This window comes from Saimiri boliviensis, chromosome 16, assembly GCF_048565385.1.
Source record: "Saimiri boliviensis isolate mSaiBol1 chromosome 16, mSaiBol1.pri, whole genome shotgun sequence".
Taxonomy (NCBI): domain Eukaryota; kingdom Metazoa; phylum Chordata; class Mammalia; order Primates; family Cebidae; genus Saimiri; species Saimiri boliviensis.
Genome location: NC_133464.1, coordinates 64,615,975 through 64,631,635, shown reverse-complemented (window position 1 = coordinate 64,631,635; position 15,661 = coordinate 64,615,975). Strand labels below are relative to the sequence as shown.

The window sequence follows — 15,661 nt, the reverse complement described above, 5'->3', positions numbered from 1 at the left end:
GTAGGGGTAAAACAGGACACCTGAGGAAAGGGAATCCAGTGTGCAGAGGCTCTGAAATGACCGAGGAAGATTCTGACGTGTTCAGGGAAGTTTGCTGGGTTTGGTGTGGTTGTGTGGGTGGTGGAGTGATGATGGGAGGTGCAAAGCAATGAAACTGAGAGGGCTCAGTTGAAGCAAGAGGGTTGAATTTTATTCCAGAGGCAAGGAGAGAAAGAGAACATTGTTTTTTTTGTTTGTTTGTTTGTTTGTTTGTTTGAGACGGAGTTTCGCTCTTGTTACCCAGGCTGGAGTGCAATGGCGCGATCTCGGCTCACCACAACCTCCGCCTCCTGGGTTCAGGCAACTCTCCTGCCTCAGCCTCCTGAGTAGCTGGGATTACAGGCACGCGCCACCATGCCCAGCTAATTTTTTGTATTTTTAGTAGAGACGGGGTTTCACCAAGTTGACCAGGTTGGTCTCGATCTCTCGACCTTGTGATCCACCCGCCTCGGCCTCCCAAAGTGCTGGGATTACAGGCTTGAGCCACCGCGCCCGGCCGAGAACATTGTTTAAGCAGGGGAGGAAACGACCAGGTTTGTCTCTTACTTGTTCATTTCGTCACAGACCTCTGCGCTTTGGAGTCTGAGGTGCTCTGCCTGCTTAATAAGAAGAGCTCAGGCAGCCTCTGAGCTGAAACACCACTTTCTTTTCAGGTCTAGAAACGTCATGTCTTTAATACCAGGGCTACTCAGTCTGATCCCAGTGCCCACCTGTGCTAATGACGTTGGCCAAGGACGCCAATTTACTACCCTGACCCTGCCCTTCAAATACTGTCTGTCTCTTTCTCTTCCTCTCTCTCTCTCTCTCTCTCTCTCTCTCTCTCTCTCCTCTCTCTCTTTCTCTCTCTCTCTGGCTAGAATTGGATATGTTCTGACAGCTTTTGTCCCTTTGAACCCCATTTTTTCGTTCTGATAATCTTTTTCTTCAGTTATTCTGACCTTGTCTTTAAATACATTGCTAACGTTTTGGCTCATCCCAACCAAGTTTTAAACCCTCTGATACAGACATCGCTGACAGCCACGCCCACCCAAGAAATTGCCGAAACAGGAAGTTTGTCTGCAACAGGGCGCCGTACTGACGTAGTAATACGCAGGCGCAATCCCAGCTCCTGGCGGCGTGTTCCTTTATAAGCGGGTTTCCTGTGGCCGGGCAGGTCAGAAACCGCCGGCTCTTCACCTCTCAGCGTGGCTTGCGCTTTGCTCCGGACCTTCGCGCCGCAGCCCTCCGGCTCCTGGTGTCGCTGATACAGCCCGCACGCCTCCACCAGCGGCAGACCCATGGCCGAGCGCGGGGAACTCGATCTGACCGGCGCCAAACAGAACACAGGAGTGTGGCTTGTCAAGGTAATGTTCGCTAGTCTTCACTTGCGCTCCTCCTAACACAAGTATAGTTTAAGTAACTTGAACCCATCCCGCCAAAGTTCTTTTACGGCTGTCTCGTTAGAGCTTCACGTATTTTGAGAGGCAGGAGTCATTGTTGTATGTTTGCAGATGAGGAAATCAGTTTAGGCACGCCAAGTGACTTTCAGCCAGTTACTAGTCTGAATCTGCCTGGACTAGTCTCTTTTTCTCACGGCTTTTCTGGAGCCTTGTCTTGATGTCCCCGATTTGGACGGTGCGTTTTATCTCGGACCGAAGAATTCCTTGTGTCTTCTGTTGGTGAAACTGGTTTCAGCCTTGAGCCTGTGTGAGGTAGTTGAATGTCTGTTTTCTGTACAGTTTTCTCGGCGAGAAAGTAGAACCGGTCCATCCGTACCCTTAAAGTGTTGTCTTAGGTTGATGGTCCTTAATGGAGCTCTCAAAAGAGGCGAGAGAGCTCTCAACTCACAGGAGAGGTCATTGGACTGGAATATTCTTTTAGAGCACATTTGGGTCTCGTGAAACTGACCATCAATAAATGTTTTGTTTTTTTTTTTTTTTGAGACGGAGTTTCGCTCGTTACCCAGGCTGGAGTGTAATGGCGCGATCTCGGCTCACCGCAACCTCCGCCTTCTGGGTTCAGGCAATTCTCCTGCCTCAGCCTCCTGAGTAGCTGGGATTACAGGCACGTGCCACCATGCCCAGCTAAATTTTTTGTATTTTTAGTAGAGACGGGGTTTCACCATGTTGACCAGGATGGTCTCGATCTCTTGACCTCGTGATCCACCCGCCTCAGCCTCCCAAAGTGCTGGGATTACAGGCTTGAGCCACCGAGCCCGGCCGACCATCAATAAATGTTTTATGTAAAGACAGCGATTTTGGTTAGCTCACAGTGGGCACTACTTGTGCTTTACTGTTTCATATTGAGGAGTGTTGTCTCCTAGGGGAGTTTCATAATACTTAAGCATATTCAAGATGTGATCCTGAAAGTCGTTGAAATTTAAAATGTAGGGACTTTTGGTTTCTTTTTTTTTTTTTTTGAGACAGAGTGTCGCTCTTGTTACCCAGGCTGGAGTGCAATGGCAGGATCTCGGCTCACCGCAACCTCCGCCTCCTGGGTTCAAGCAATTCTCCTGCCTCAGCCTCCTGAGTAGCTGGGACTACAGGCACGCGCCACCATGCCCAGCTAATTTTTTGTATTTTTAGTAGAGATGGGGTTTCACCACGTTGACCAGGATGGTCTCGATCTCTCGACCTCGTGATCCACCCGCCTCGGCCTCCCAAAGTGCTGGGATTACAGGCTTGAGCCACCGCGCTTGGCGGGACTTTTGGTTTCTTAGTGCTTTTTTTTTTGTTTGTTTGTTTGTTTTGTTTTGTTTTTGTTTTTTTTTTTTGAGACGGAGTTTTGCGCTTGTCACCCAGGCTGGAGTGCAATGGCGCGATCTCAGCTCACCGCAACCTCCGCCTCCTGGGTTCAGGCAATTCTCCTGCCTCAGCCTCCTGAGTAGCTGGGATTACAGGCACGCGCCACCATGCCCAGCTAATTTTTTGTATTTTTAGTAGAGACGGGGTTTCACCATGTTGACCAGGTTGGTCTCTATCTCTCGACCTTGTGATCCACCCGCCTCGGCCTCCCAAAGTGCTGGGATTACAGGCTTGAGCCACCACGCCCGGCTAGTATGGCAGATTTCTAAATCAGAGTTTGCAAATAGGAAACAGTGAGAGAAGTAAGACAGAAGTCATAATCTTACATAACCTAATCAGAGACATGAAGTCCTAGCACTTCTGCCCTGAATCACAGATATGTTCACACTGAAGGAAAGGATATTACACCAGTACGTGGATGGGGTTGACAACAGGTGGGGATCACTGGGAACCATTATAGAAATCTCCTGCTACATTAAGTAAGCACTCGCTGTCTTAGCTTTTATTATTAGTATTATTATTGTGCTGATGGGAATGATTAAGCAGAGAAGGCAATAGAGGAAGGAAAGGGTGTGCTTGAAGGAAAGATGTCCTTGGTTACATAACAGGGAAAGAAATTCAGTGCACAAGTGGAGGGATTGGCCATAGTTTATCCATTGTTTTAGGAGGGTAAAGCAAGTAAAAGGTTCCAATTGTGGCTAAGTGGTAGATGTAGAAGTTTAGATTTGATGGTTTACTTTTTCTCGGTGGAAGAGGAAGTCAGGGCAACACAGAGGGAGGAGGAAGGAAGAGGTGTTGTAGGTTTGAAAAATGAAAAGAGAATAATTGAATACTCAGGAAGAAGGGACTAAATTGACTAGGGAGATGTAATGTAGTTAACTTGCCAGGTGTCGCTAAGGGCTTACTTGATGTTTGTAGTCTTGTATTTAATGCGAGACCGGCTAGCATGATTGTGAGCTTTCCTTCAACTGCTCAGATGCAACTGTGGCAGAGAAGAATAACACAATAAAATAAAATCATAGATAAATTATAAATTAATAAAGAGAAGTAGCGATTGGCTTTAATCAGGATTAAGGTTCTGCCAGGCCAGTATGCTGGAGGAAGATAGATAGGGGCAAGGGCATGATTATAATGATAAACCATGAAATCTAGTTTCATTAAAGAGAGAAACGGGGGGCCGGGCGCGGTGGCTCAAGCCTGTAATCCCAGCACTTTGGGAGACCGAGGTGGGTGGATCACGAGGTCAAGAGATCGAGACCATCCTGGTCAACATGGTGAAACCCCGTCTCTACTAAACATGCAAAAAATTTAGCTGGGCATGGTGGCGCGTGCCTGTAATCCCAGCTACTCAGGAGGCTGAGGCAGGAGAATTGCCTGAACCCAGGAGGCGGAGGTTGCGGTGAGCCGAGATCGCACCATTGCACTCCAGCCTGGGTAACAAGAGCGAAACTCCGTCTCAAAAAAAAAAAAAAAAAAGAGAGAGAGAGAGAAATGGGGACATAGCAGATGGGGGACAGTGAGAAGATGTTAATTAAAGTCAGCAAATTGAAGGGTTAGAAGAATTGTTGGGAGTCAAAGTACTAAGGAGAGAGCTAGGAATTTAGGAGATGGTGCTCAGAATGGTTGCTTGAAATACAGATTATGAAAGGGATACTGTTGTTGATAATGAGAAGTTCCTAGCGTATCTCACAGTTAGTGTTTTGGGCATTTGCTTCTTTAACCAGTATCTATTTACTTTGATATTGTTGTAGAATCTTGATTGTGGTTGTGGAAACCACTGCTTCCCCTTTTCAATCTGTGTGATTTTAATGGTGTTGACTACTCTTCCTCAAAGATGTCATTGACTCAGGCTGGCCAGTGAGGTGTCTCATCTCTGGGCACAGCAATAGGTCCAGGAAAGGGCACACACCCTTGTCAGCTTCATGAAAGACAGATTTTCGCTAGGGACTTCTGGGAAGGAGACTTGTGCTCTTCAGAAGCTGCCTCTGCCATTTTGCTACCTAAGGTGAGGGTCTGCCAAATAACTGAGTTAACATGGGGGAGAGATAGATAAGAAATAGTGAAAGAGTCCTGGGGACCTCATTTGAGCCCTTAATGAAACCACCTTTAAGCTACCTCTGGAATTTTTTGTTATTTGGCACATTAGTCCTCTTTAAGTGGTTTTTCTGTCACCTGTAATCAAAGGAGACCGAATGGGTAGATAACAGTTATCCTAAGGAGTTTGCCAAATCCTCTAAGCTTGTTTGGATGAATGGAGGATAGTGTAGTGGAAGTTTGTTAAGATACAGAGTCTTCAAAATCCTCTTTTCCTTAGATCTGTTACATACTCTTCTTTAGCACATAGACCCTTGTGAGAGGTAGTATCGTCTAGTGAAGAGAACAAATGACCAGTCTGGTGTTGAGTCTTGAATCTGATCCTGGCTACCTGAGTTATTTCAACCCTTTGAACCTCAGTTTTCTCATCTGTAGGATGAGGAGAATGATTGCGATTTGGCAGGGTGACTGGAAGGATGAAATGGGATAATGGATGTTTAGCATGGTACCTGACTGACTGTAGTATATCGTCTAACTCTTTTTTTTTTTTTTTAAGACAGTCTTTCTGTTGTCCAGGCTGGAGTGCAATAGTGTGATCTTAGCTCACTGCAACCTCCATCTCCTGGGTTCAAGCGATTCTTGTGCCTCAGCCTTCCAAGTAGGTGGGACCACAGGCCTACGCCACTGTGCCTGTCTAATTTTTGTATTTTTAGTAGAGATGGGGTTTTGCCACAATGGCCAGGCTGGTCTCGAACTCCTGACCTCAAGTGATCTGCCCACCTTGGCCTCCTAAAGTGCTGAGATTACAGGAGCGAACCACTGTGCCCAGTGAACCCATAATATTGAATTGTTGTTCAGTAACTTTTTTTTTCTCCGGATGGAGTCTTGTGCCATTGCCCAGGCTGGAGTGCAGTGGCGTGATCTCGGGTCACCACAACCTCTGCCGCCCTGGTTCAAGCAAGTCTCCTGCCTCAGCCTCTCAAGGAGCTGGGATTACAGGCATGCGCCACCACGCCCAGCTAATTTTTGTAGTTTTAGTAGAGATGGGGGTTTCACCATGTTAGCCAGGCTGGTGTCGAACTGTTGACCTCATGATCCACCTGACTTGGTCTCCCAAAGTGCTGGGATTACAGGTGTGAGCCACCATGCCTGGCCCTGTTCCTTAACTTTTAGTGTGAAGAGTACATACATAACTGAAAAAATACCATCAGGGGCTTCTTTTTACCCTAGTATTCCTGAATTTTTGCTCTACCAAGGTACTGCAATTTATTTGACTAGTGGTCAAGTGATTTTTTTTGCACATGAAGTAATTGCTAGCTAGAAGTAGTTTTTTTCTCAGCTTTGGCAGCTGGATTATTCCAGATTTATCATGAAAAATAATGTCATCGGACACTTATCGAGTACTTGGCCTTGTGTAAGGCATTATGCTTCATGCTCGGTGTATCTCACTCCTAATAAATAGGATAGCTTTCAAGGTATGGACTGATTCCAGAGTCCAAATTACTTTATAGAAGAAGTGAGATAGGGTGTATAATAGAGATTTAGCATGTATCATCTCCTCTCCTTTTTGAGAATTAAAGTCCTTCTGATTGCATGTACTCAGTTACAGATGCAATATAGTGTATTGGTTAAGAACACAGACCCTGGAGGCAGACTGCATGGGTTTGAGTCCTGGCTCCATCTTTACTAATTATATAACCTTGAGTAAATTGTATAGTCCCTGGGTGCTTCAGATTCATCATCTGTAAAATAGGGGTAATAGTACCTGTTCTTTAGAGATGTGAGGACTAAATGTGTTAATCTGAATAAAGTGCTTACAACAGTGTCAGGAAGGCAGGATTATATAAATGTTAGCTACGCTGTTTAATATTCCTTTTATATTAGCAGCAGCTTCTTCACAGTAGTCAATGCTACAATTTTCTACATAATAAAACTTGACTTTTGAAATCATCTTAAGCCCAGTGGTGTTTGTAAATAATGCCATTACTGTAGTCAGTGCTGTTCTTTTCTGAGAAGCCTTTTCTGATAGCCTTTCTCTTCTGTGACCTTTAATTGAACTTACTTGGGAAGATAAGTTAGTGCTTTATTACTGTTAGGTTATTTGACCTATATTAGTTTTGTGTCACCACCGAGATTATATTTAAGCTCTTTGAGAGCTAAAATCATTTTTTACGTGTTTTAGTATTTCAGGTAGCATAAAACATACAGTGATAACTTAATAATGATACCTTATTAGAGGCAGAAAGTAAAAATAGAAGCAGTATATTATTTTATGTTTGAAAAGATCTGTTAGCATCTAAAATAGTCTTATTAATGTTTTACTTTCTTTTAGGTTCCTAAATATTTGTCACAGCAATGGGCTAAAGCCCCTGGAAGAGGTGAAGTTGGGAAACTGCGGATTGCCAAGTAAGTGATTTACATATTCTTGACATTTAAAAAAGTTACTTTTGAAATTTTTATAAATGTTTTAAAATGTGATTATAATTCCTGATCAGAGAGTTTACTTACAAAATGACAAGTAATGAACATGTCAAGGCTTGTCAAAAGACAGATGCCCTGTAAGGAGACATCTTTGCACATACACACACATCCCCTCACACACACCCCTAGTGACATGTGGTATAAATATAACAAAAGTTTATTGGTTTACCTTAATGGCGGTGAAGCAGCAGAGTATTAGTTCTTTCACCCCTCCCTCCTGCCTGCACCCATGAGCAGGTGTGCTTGGGTCAGGTATAACGGGATGCACCAAGGAAAGTAGGACTTTGCCACTATACCACTATGCCTACTTATACGAGCTTTGGAAGTGGGTAGGAAGTATCTAGAAAACAGTGTAACAGTATAGTTTTCTGGTTGAGGAAATGGCCCTGTTAGAAAGGAAAGCCTCTAAAGCTCAGCTAGTATCAGCTGGAGGGCTTGTGTTCTATTCTTCCCATCCATTCATTCTTAACCAATTCCAGTCAGATTCTTATGCCCACGATGCCATTGAAACAGCTCTTCTCTGTTACTGGTATCTTCCTCTTTATCACTTAGCTTTTGCTTCATAACAAACCATCGCAAAACTTAGTGGCTTAGCACAAAAATCATTTTATTTGCTCATACTTCTATGGATCAATTCTGGTTGGAGCTGGCCTGGGTGGCCTTCCTGGAGAGGATGACCTCACTTGTGTATGCTGGTTGGTTTGACATCAGCAGAGGCAGTGGCTATTTATTTCATCTCTAGCAAGCTCATTAACATGATGGTGAAAGCATTTTAGTAGCAAAAGAGAAAGGAAGCCCAGTGCACAAGCACTTTGAAAGCCTTGTGCGTGTGTCACATTTGCTAAAGTCCTTTTGACAAAGCAGCTCACACGGCCAAGCCCAGATTCAGTTGTGGGAAAACAGACTCCACCTGTTGATGGAAGTTGCTGCCAAAAAAATTTGTGTTCCTTATTTATTTTAAGATATGGAGGGCTTCACAAATTCACATGTCATCCTTGTGCAAGGGCCATGCTCATCCTCTCTGGATCGTTCCAATTTTAGTATATGCTGCTGAGGTGAGCATATGTTTCTTTTCTATTATCGGCCACATCCACATTCCTAAATCCAAGAGTCAAGTGGCAGCCCTCTTACTTGAACTTCAGTAGAATTTGACATAGTTGATTACTTTTTTTCTGAAACTTTTTTTCCACTTCGCTCTGGGGACACATCTCTTCTCCTCTCCCCGCATTGGCTGTTTTTTCTCGTTTCTTGCTAAGCCCCTTCTCATCTTCTATCTCTAAATGTTATATGACCCCAGGACTCAGTCCTTAGTTCTTTCCTTTTGTCTCTTTTCACTTCCTTGGTGATCTCAGTCTCATAGCTTTAAGTACCAGGTGGTATTTAAATATACAGCTCAAGATGCTTCTGCCCTCCCTGGAGGCACCATGCTCAGGAAGGTCCTGATTTTCTTTGTGTTCTGTGACTTTCTCTATACTGCCCCGGAATCAACCACTGACCTATGAGAATTGATCACTGATCTAGAGTTAACTGCAGACCAAGATTTAACCATTAACCTAGACTTGACCACAGACCTAGCGTCAACCACAGAACATGCAGAGTTTGGAATTCTCTACTGATGTGGAATCAGCCACCTCTAGCTTTGTGGCAAAAGCTGCTGACGCCACAGCTGATTATAATTCATTTCAGACAGAGTGCTTATGAGTGATGATTATGATGTGAGTGAAGATTATTATTATTTTTTAAGATAGTGTCTCACTCTGTTGCCCAGGTTGGAGTAAAGTGACGTGATCTTGGCTCACTGCAACCTCTGCCTCCTGGGTTCACATGATTCTCCTGCCTCAGCCTCCTGAGTAGCTGGAATTACAGATGTGTGCCACCACGCCTGGCTAATTTTTGTATTTTTAGTAGAGATGGGGTTTCACCACGTTGGCCAAGCTGAACTCCTGACCTCAAGTGTTCTGCCCACCTTGGCCTCCTAAAGTGCTGGGATTACAGGCTGGTGCCACTGCCCCTGGCCGTGAGTGAAGAGAGTTATGAATGTCATTTATTCCTAAGAGCCCATGAGTAGAGTGACGGACAAGTGTAGCAGCTTCACAGGAAGCAATGAGTCCATCTCAGTGCATGTTTAAATAAAGCAAATTCTGCATCAGTTGTGACTATCACTGTTATCCACCGCTTTCTAAGAAGATTCTGAGCTTTAAGACAAGCCTGTCACTACACTATAGGAGACTGCATAATGGTAGAAAACTAGTAAAATGTAGGATGTACCTGGCTGAGGAGAAACAGCAAGATATTGATCCTAGGATGGATGGTGTGAATTGTGCATGGATGGTGCAGGGGCATTTCTTAGCTGTGTCTCATTTAATATGGGCCCAATAAATGTTCATTTCAATTGAAAATAAGTAAAAACCAAAAATTATATTTACACACCTCTGTCTCTCCACATTCATAATTCTGACTGTGTCCTTGATGTTTCTTCTTGGGTGTTTCAGAAGCATCTCAAACTTGCTTTTCTGTTCTTTCTCTCTGGAACACTCTCTTAGATAACCCCCATGGCTTGCTTCCACATTTCTTTTCGGTCTCTTCACAGTGTCAGCTCATTGAGGTGTTTTCTGGCCACCATATGTAAAATAGCACCCTGTAAGCTCTACCTCCCTTACTCTTATTATTCACTATTCTTTTGTGTTGTTGATATTTATTCCCCTTCTACTATATCCATCTGACACACTGCATATTTGTTTGTGTATTGTTCATATCATCTACTAAAGTATGAAGTCTACTAGGTCAGGATTTTTGTCTTGATGATTACTGTATCTCCCTTGTCTAGAACAATGCTTGGCGTAATAGACACCGTGTTCTAAAGTTAGGTAGGGAAAAGTGCAGTCGTCCCTCAGTATCTGCAGGAAATTGGTATCTGGCATGTCCCATCCCCCATAACAAAATCCGCCATGCTAAAGTCCCTTATATAAAATGGCATAGTATTTGCATATAACCTACACACATCCTTTGTATGCTTTAAAGCATCTCTAGATTACTTATACCTAATACAATGTAAAAACTATGTAAATAGTTGTTACTAGTTTTTTTCCTCCTTTTTTTGAAACTGAGTCTCACTCTGTTGCCCAGTACTATAGGCAAGTGCTGCCATGCCCAGCTAATTTTTACTGGTTTGTTGGTTTGTGTTGTAAAGACAGGGTTTCCCTATGTTGCCTAGATTGGTCTCAAATTCCTGGGCTTAAGGGATCCTTTTTCCTCAGCCTCCCAAAGTTTGGGGATTACAGGCATGAGCCACCATTCCCAGCCGATTTTGAAAATATTTTCAGTCTGCGATTGGTTGACTCCATGAATATGGAACCCACAGATGTAGGGGGCCAGCTGTAATATCTCGTTTTCGCAAGGAACGATTGACTATACATTAATAGTGTAGTCAGGCTTGTATTCTGGCCTTTATTGGTCAGAAAACTCTAGGAGCTTGTAGTTCTAGCTCAGGCATTTACTGTAAGTGAGACTTTTTACAAGTCACTCAATCTTCTAACTTTCGATTTCTTATCCTTAAAGTTGCTTGTTTGCAGGGCTTTTATATGAATCCACTGAGATAATATGGAAATATTATTTATTTGTATATTTAAGTTTATAAGATGAATATATTCCTGGAAAGCTGTAGATGTATCACATTTTTCTGAGTTGTCATACTTTTATTGAAAGAGAAAAATAATATTGAAATCTGCAGAGTTTTTTTTCCCCCAATGTGAAGTTCTTTTTTTTTTTTTTTTTTTTTTTGAGATGGAGTTTTGCTCTTGTTACCCAGGCTGGAGTGCAATGGCACGATCTCGGCTCACCGCAACCTCCGCCTCCTGGGTTCAGGCAATTCTCCTGCCTCAGCCTCCTGAGTAGCTGGGATTACAGGCACGCACCACCATGCCCAGCTAATTTTTTTGTATTTTTAGTAGAGACAGGGTTTCACCATGTTGACCAGGATGGTCTCGATCTCTTGACCTTGTGATCCACCCGCCTCGGCCTCCCAAAGTGCTGGGATTACAGGCTTGAGCCACCGTGCCTGGCTGTGAAGTTCTTTGTATTGCATATAATTAGCTACTGTTCTGTAATGAACTTCAGAATTTTTTATATTAGATTTTACTGAAATGGGAGCCATAACCCAGAGAAAAATCTCAGGAATGTATGTCACTGAAGGAAGGCGGGCTAAAGGAGAAAGTACTTAGATGAGAAACCTCATGGTATTGTGGAGTGCCTTCACTATAGAGCTCAAGACGGGGCTTCTAGTCCTAAATGGCTGTTGATAGTTGTTTGGCTTTGGGCCTTATAATACTTCTTGTTTGTAAAATGTGGATAATAATGTCTTTCCAATCCATAGGGTGTTTATAAAGCAAATGAAATAGCTTAGCATTTGTTAAAATATTTGTAAACTCAAATGTTCTCCTTTCATGTAATATTCGTGCCCCACCATGAATATTACATTTCTGAAAACTTCTATGTAAAGAAAATACCTGGTTGAGAAATATAATGTTTCCTTTTGGTATAGAGGAGGGGGAAATGATTACAAGAAAAACAGTAAAAGGAAACAAGGCTCAGAGAAACCCATGTAAATCTCAAATAACCACTTTGATCACTAAAGTAAAAATATTAAAGATAGCACGCTAAATAAGCAATAATGGTCGTGCTGCAATTTTGTCTTATCAGCCCTTGCTTGGTAGATCTCAAGGTCTTTTTCTTCCTTAGTTTAAAGCAGATGGTCCACATAGTTGCATCTAATCCACATAGGGTGGCTAAAACTTTACATTTGTCTGGAATCCTCCCAGTTTATGTGTTTCCCTATGCAGTTATTAATAGTGCCCTCTTTTCCACTCTCCAGAGCGTCCTGGTTTTGATAACATTGTTGTTCTAAATGGTAGCAGACGTGTGTGTAGGAATGGGGGCGAGGATGGAGGGTGGTGGTTCTGTGCATTACTAGGCTGATTTTGTGAGCTGGCATTATTTGATGCCTTTAGGGATCCAACCAAAGTTCCTTAGAAATACCGTGTGTGTGTGTGTGTGTGTGTGTGTGTGTGTGTGTGTGTGTGTCTGTCTGTCTGTCTGTCTGTCTGTCTGTGTTAGTGTGTAAGTAATACTTGCTTCCTTGGTTCTGTCCTTTTAAATTTTTACAAAATGAAAAGGTCTCTGTTTTCCGCATTGGCATGCTTTAGAGGTGGCCATGGGTAACTGCTTGGTATGTAACCCTCCAGATTACTCTACATAAAAATCATTTGGGGTATTTAATGTGGACGATGTTTTAAAACATTGTTATGTTTTAATTCCACTAACCAGAGCTAAGTATTTTTCAGACCCCTTTAGGCTTAGTTATGCTAACTTCAGAATACAGCACAGAAGTCTGATTTTGCTTTGTTGTTCTTTCTTATATGTAGTTCTAAGGCTTTGGTTTACTTTGTTGCATCTTGATCTCTTCCCTAGGGTACATGGTCATTATTTATATTCCTTGTTTTTCTCGTTTTAGTTTCTGAATTCTTTTGGAAGTAAAATCTTCAGTAGTAGTGAGTTGAAATTCTTTTATTCAAATCAATTTCCTCAACCACAGTTGAAGAAAAAGTAAAACCACATTTTTTTTTTTTTTTGAAACAGAGTCTTGCTCTGCTGTCCAGGCTTGAGTGCAGTGGTGTGATTTCAGCTCACTGCAGTCTCTACCTCCTGGGTTCAAGCGGTTCTCCTGCCTCAGCCTGCTGAGGAGCTGGGATTACAGGCGCCTGCCACCACGCCCAGCTAATTTGTATTCTTAATAGAGACAGGGTTTCACCATGTTGGCCAGGCTGGTCTCAAACTCCTGACCTCAAGTGATCCTCCCTCCTTGGCCTCCTAAAGTGCTAGGATTACAAGCGTGAGCCACTGCCCCGGCCCTAAGAGTTTCTTAAAAGGGAATCTAGTGGTTTCTATGTATACCAATATCAGAGACAAATAAGCAGATTGTGTATGTTTGTGTGTTCTATATGTAGGCAACAGATCTAGCAGATTTTCTACCTAACATAACACCTAATCAGTCTTGTAGAAGATCTAGATGCTTTTACTGATGAGAACGGACTTATAGTAATTAGTACTCTAAGACTGCTGTGAAAATGCTTGAAAACAGCTTGTTCCCTCGTTGGTCTCCTGGCTGTATTCTCTAGGCTGTCTTGTTTACTTTCCTGATTTACTTAGTTTTCATTGATGTTACCGAATTTAACTAAATTCACAATTAAACAAATGTAGGAGGGGTGAGGAAAGGCTTACAGTGCATGTGACTAGGTTATCGGGATTTTAGTTGATTTTGAGCTTAATATGAGTCATCAAATTTATGAACTTATAAACAAAAGGCCCATTGATAGATGTTTGTTGTTTAGAATGAAGTGGAATGATAATCCTACTCCTTTCTTTGCCAGTCAGCTCACAGTGAAAACATTATGTTCAGTTCTTAGTGCTGTACTTAAAGAGACATGGGTGAATAAGATCATTCAGTGGAGTGAGACTAGGATAATCAGAAAGCTGAAAATAAATTAATGTCTTATAAGGAATGTTTGAAAGTCTAGGGCGATTAAGAGAAGATGTAGGGCAAACAAGGCAAACTATCCTCAGGTATTTTAAATGTCGAATCAAGTACTGATTCTTAGAGGCAAATTAACCTCTAAGTTTGTAGGTTTATAGGTTATAGGTTACCTGTGGTTTAAAAAAACATATATTTGGATAAAAAATGAAAACAACTAAGATTTTAGAAAGGCAGTGTGGCATACTGGTTATGATTATGGACCTGGGAATCAGGCTGAGGTTTAGTCCTTAGCCCTGTCGCTTACTAGCTATGTGACTTTTGGTAGGTTGTTTACTCTGTTTCCTCATCTGAGGAGATGGTATTAATACCTCATAGGTTCAAATGCATGTAAAATGTGTAGTTAATAAGAGTTCACCTGCTGGCATAACCATGCACAATACACAGTCTAGATCGTAGATACTGCATTGTGTCTAATGTGGTGTGGGAAGACCTCGCCTCTCTACTGGATCTCCTGAAGCTGAGCAGCAGCTTGCTGTGTGGTGCAGGCCAGAAGCTAGGAGGTCTACGTGGCGTGGCTGCTCACTCCAGTAGACAGGGCTCTGGGTGGAGAGATTGGGAGAGGTCAAGAGGAGGGAAAAGACGTGCAACTTGGAATGCAGCTCTTCCTGAATTTGGTTCTGTCTTAATACTCAAAAAGAGGAGAGTCCAGTTGTGAATAAGATGAGAGTAACAGCTTGTTCTGATAGTCAGTAACATTTGGGCCCTTGTTATCAAGCAATTTATGTGATATTTCTAAACCAATGTACCTGGATTATTTTTGTATCTTTGGACATCTGATGCGTGCCACATTTTAAATAGTTCATAGTTTTGCTGCGCTGGGTGCTGTGGCTCATGCCTGTAATCCTAGCACTTTGGGAAGTCGAGGTGGGTGGATCATCTGAGGTCAGGAGTTTGAGACCACCAGCCTGGCCAACATGGTGAAACCCCATCTCTGCTGAAAAATACAAAAATTAGCTAGACACGTTGCTGTGCACCCGTAATCCCAGCTACTCAGGAGACTGAGGCAGGAGAATCACTTGAACCCGGGGGATGGAGGTTTCAGTGAGCTGAGATTGCACCATTGCACTGCAGCCTGGGCAACGAGAGTGAAACTCTGTCTCAAAAAAAAAAAAAAATTAGTTTATAGTTTTGCTTTAGCTTGTTTAATCTTTTTTTTTTTTTTTTTTTTTGAGACAGAGTCTCACTCTGTCACCAGGCACTAGGCTGGAGTGCAGTGGCACAATCTCGGCTCACTGCAACCTCCGCCTCCTGGTTTCAAGCAATTCTCCTGCCTCAGCCTCCTGAGTAGCTGGGATTACAGGCACGCGCTACCATGCCCAGCTAATTTTTGTATTTTTAGTAGAGACGGGGTTTCACCATGTTGGCCAGGATAGTCTCGATCTCTTGACCTTGCGATCCGCCCACCTCGGCCTCCCAAAGTGCTGGGATTACAGGCTTGAGCCACCGCGCCCGGCCTAGCTTGTTTAATCTTAAAGGCAACCTCTACATCACCATCCTACCTCAGAATACTTCAGTTTTCCAAATGTTTAATATATATAACATATATCTTATTGATAATCACATAACCTATACTAATAATATGGCTTCTCCCGGAGACTTTTAGTTTCTAGCTTTATTTCTAAACACATTTAACGTTCCAGGTCATGTGGGGACCCGTTAATAATAAAAAGAATGGAAACGAAAAATTAATGAGATAATTTTTCTGTTATACTGATGATATGATGGGAGTTTAATT

The 15,661-nt window shown here is 42.7% G+C and overlaps 1 protein-coding gene and 1 non-coding gene across 2 annotated transcripts in view; one reads left to right on the top strand and one right to left on the bottom strand.

Annotated features, from left to right (window-relative positions):
* The first annotated feature begins 1,147 nt into the window (after window positions 1-1,147).
* Window positions 1,148-15,661, top strand: part of GTF2F2 (general transcription factor IIF subunit 2) — a 129,055-nt gene continuing 114,541 nt past the window's right edge. The window contains exons 1-2 of the mRNA XM_003934364.4: window positions 1,148-1,382; window positions 7,189-7,262. Coding sequence (XP_003934413.1) covers window positions 1,317-1,382; window positions 7,189-7,262 — 140 coding nt within the window. The 5' untranslated portion in view covers window positions 1,148-1,316. The remainder of the gene's footprint in view (window positions 1,383-7,188; window positions 7,263-15,661) is intronic.
* Window positions 8,296-8,398, bottom strand: LOC120365793 (U6 spliceosomal RNA). The gene has a single exon (XR_005580643.1). It is a non-coding gene; the product is annotated as a U6 spliceosomal RNA (small nuclear RNA).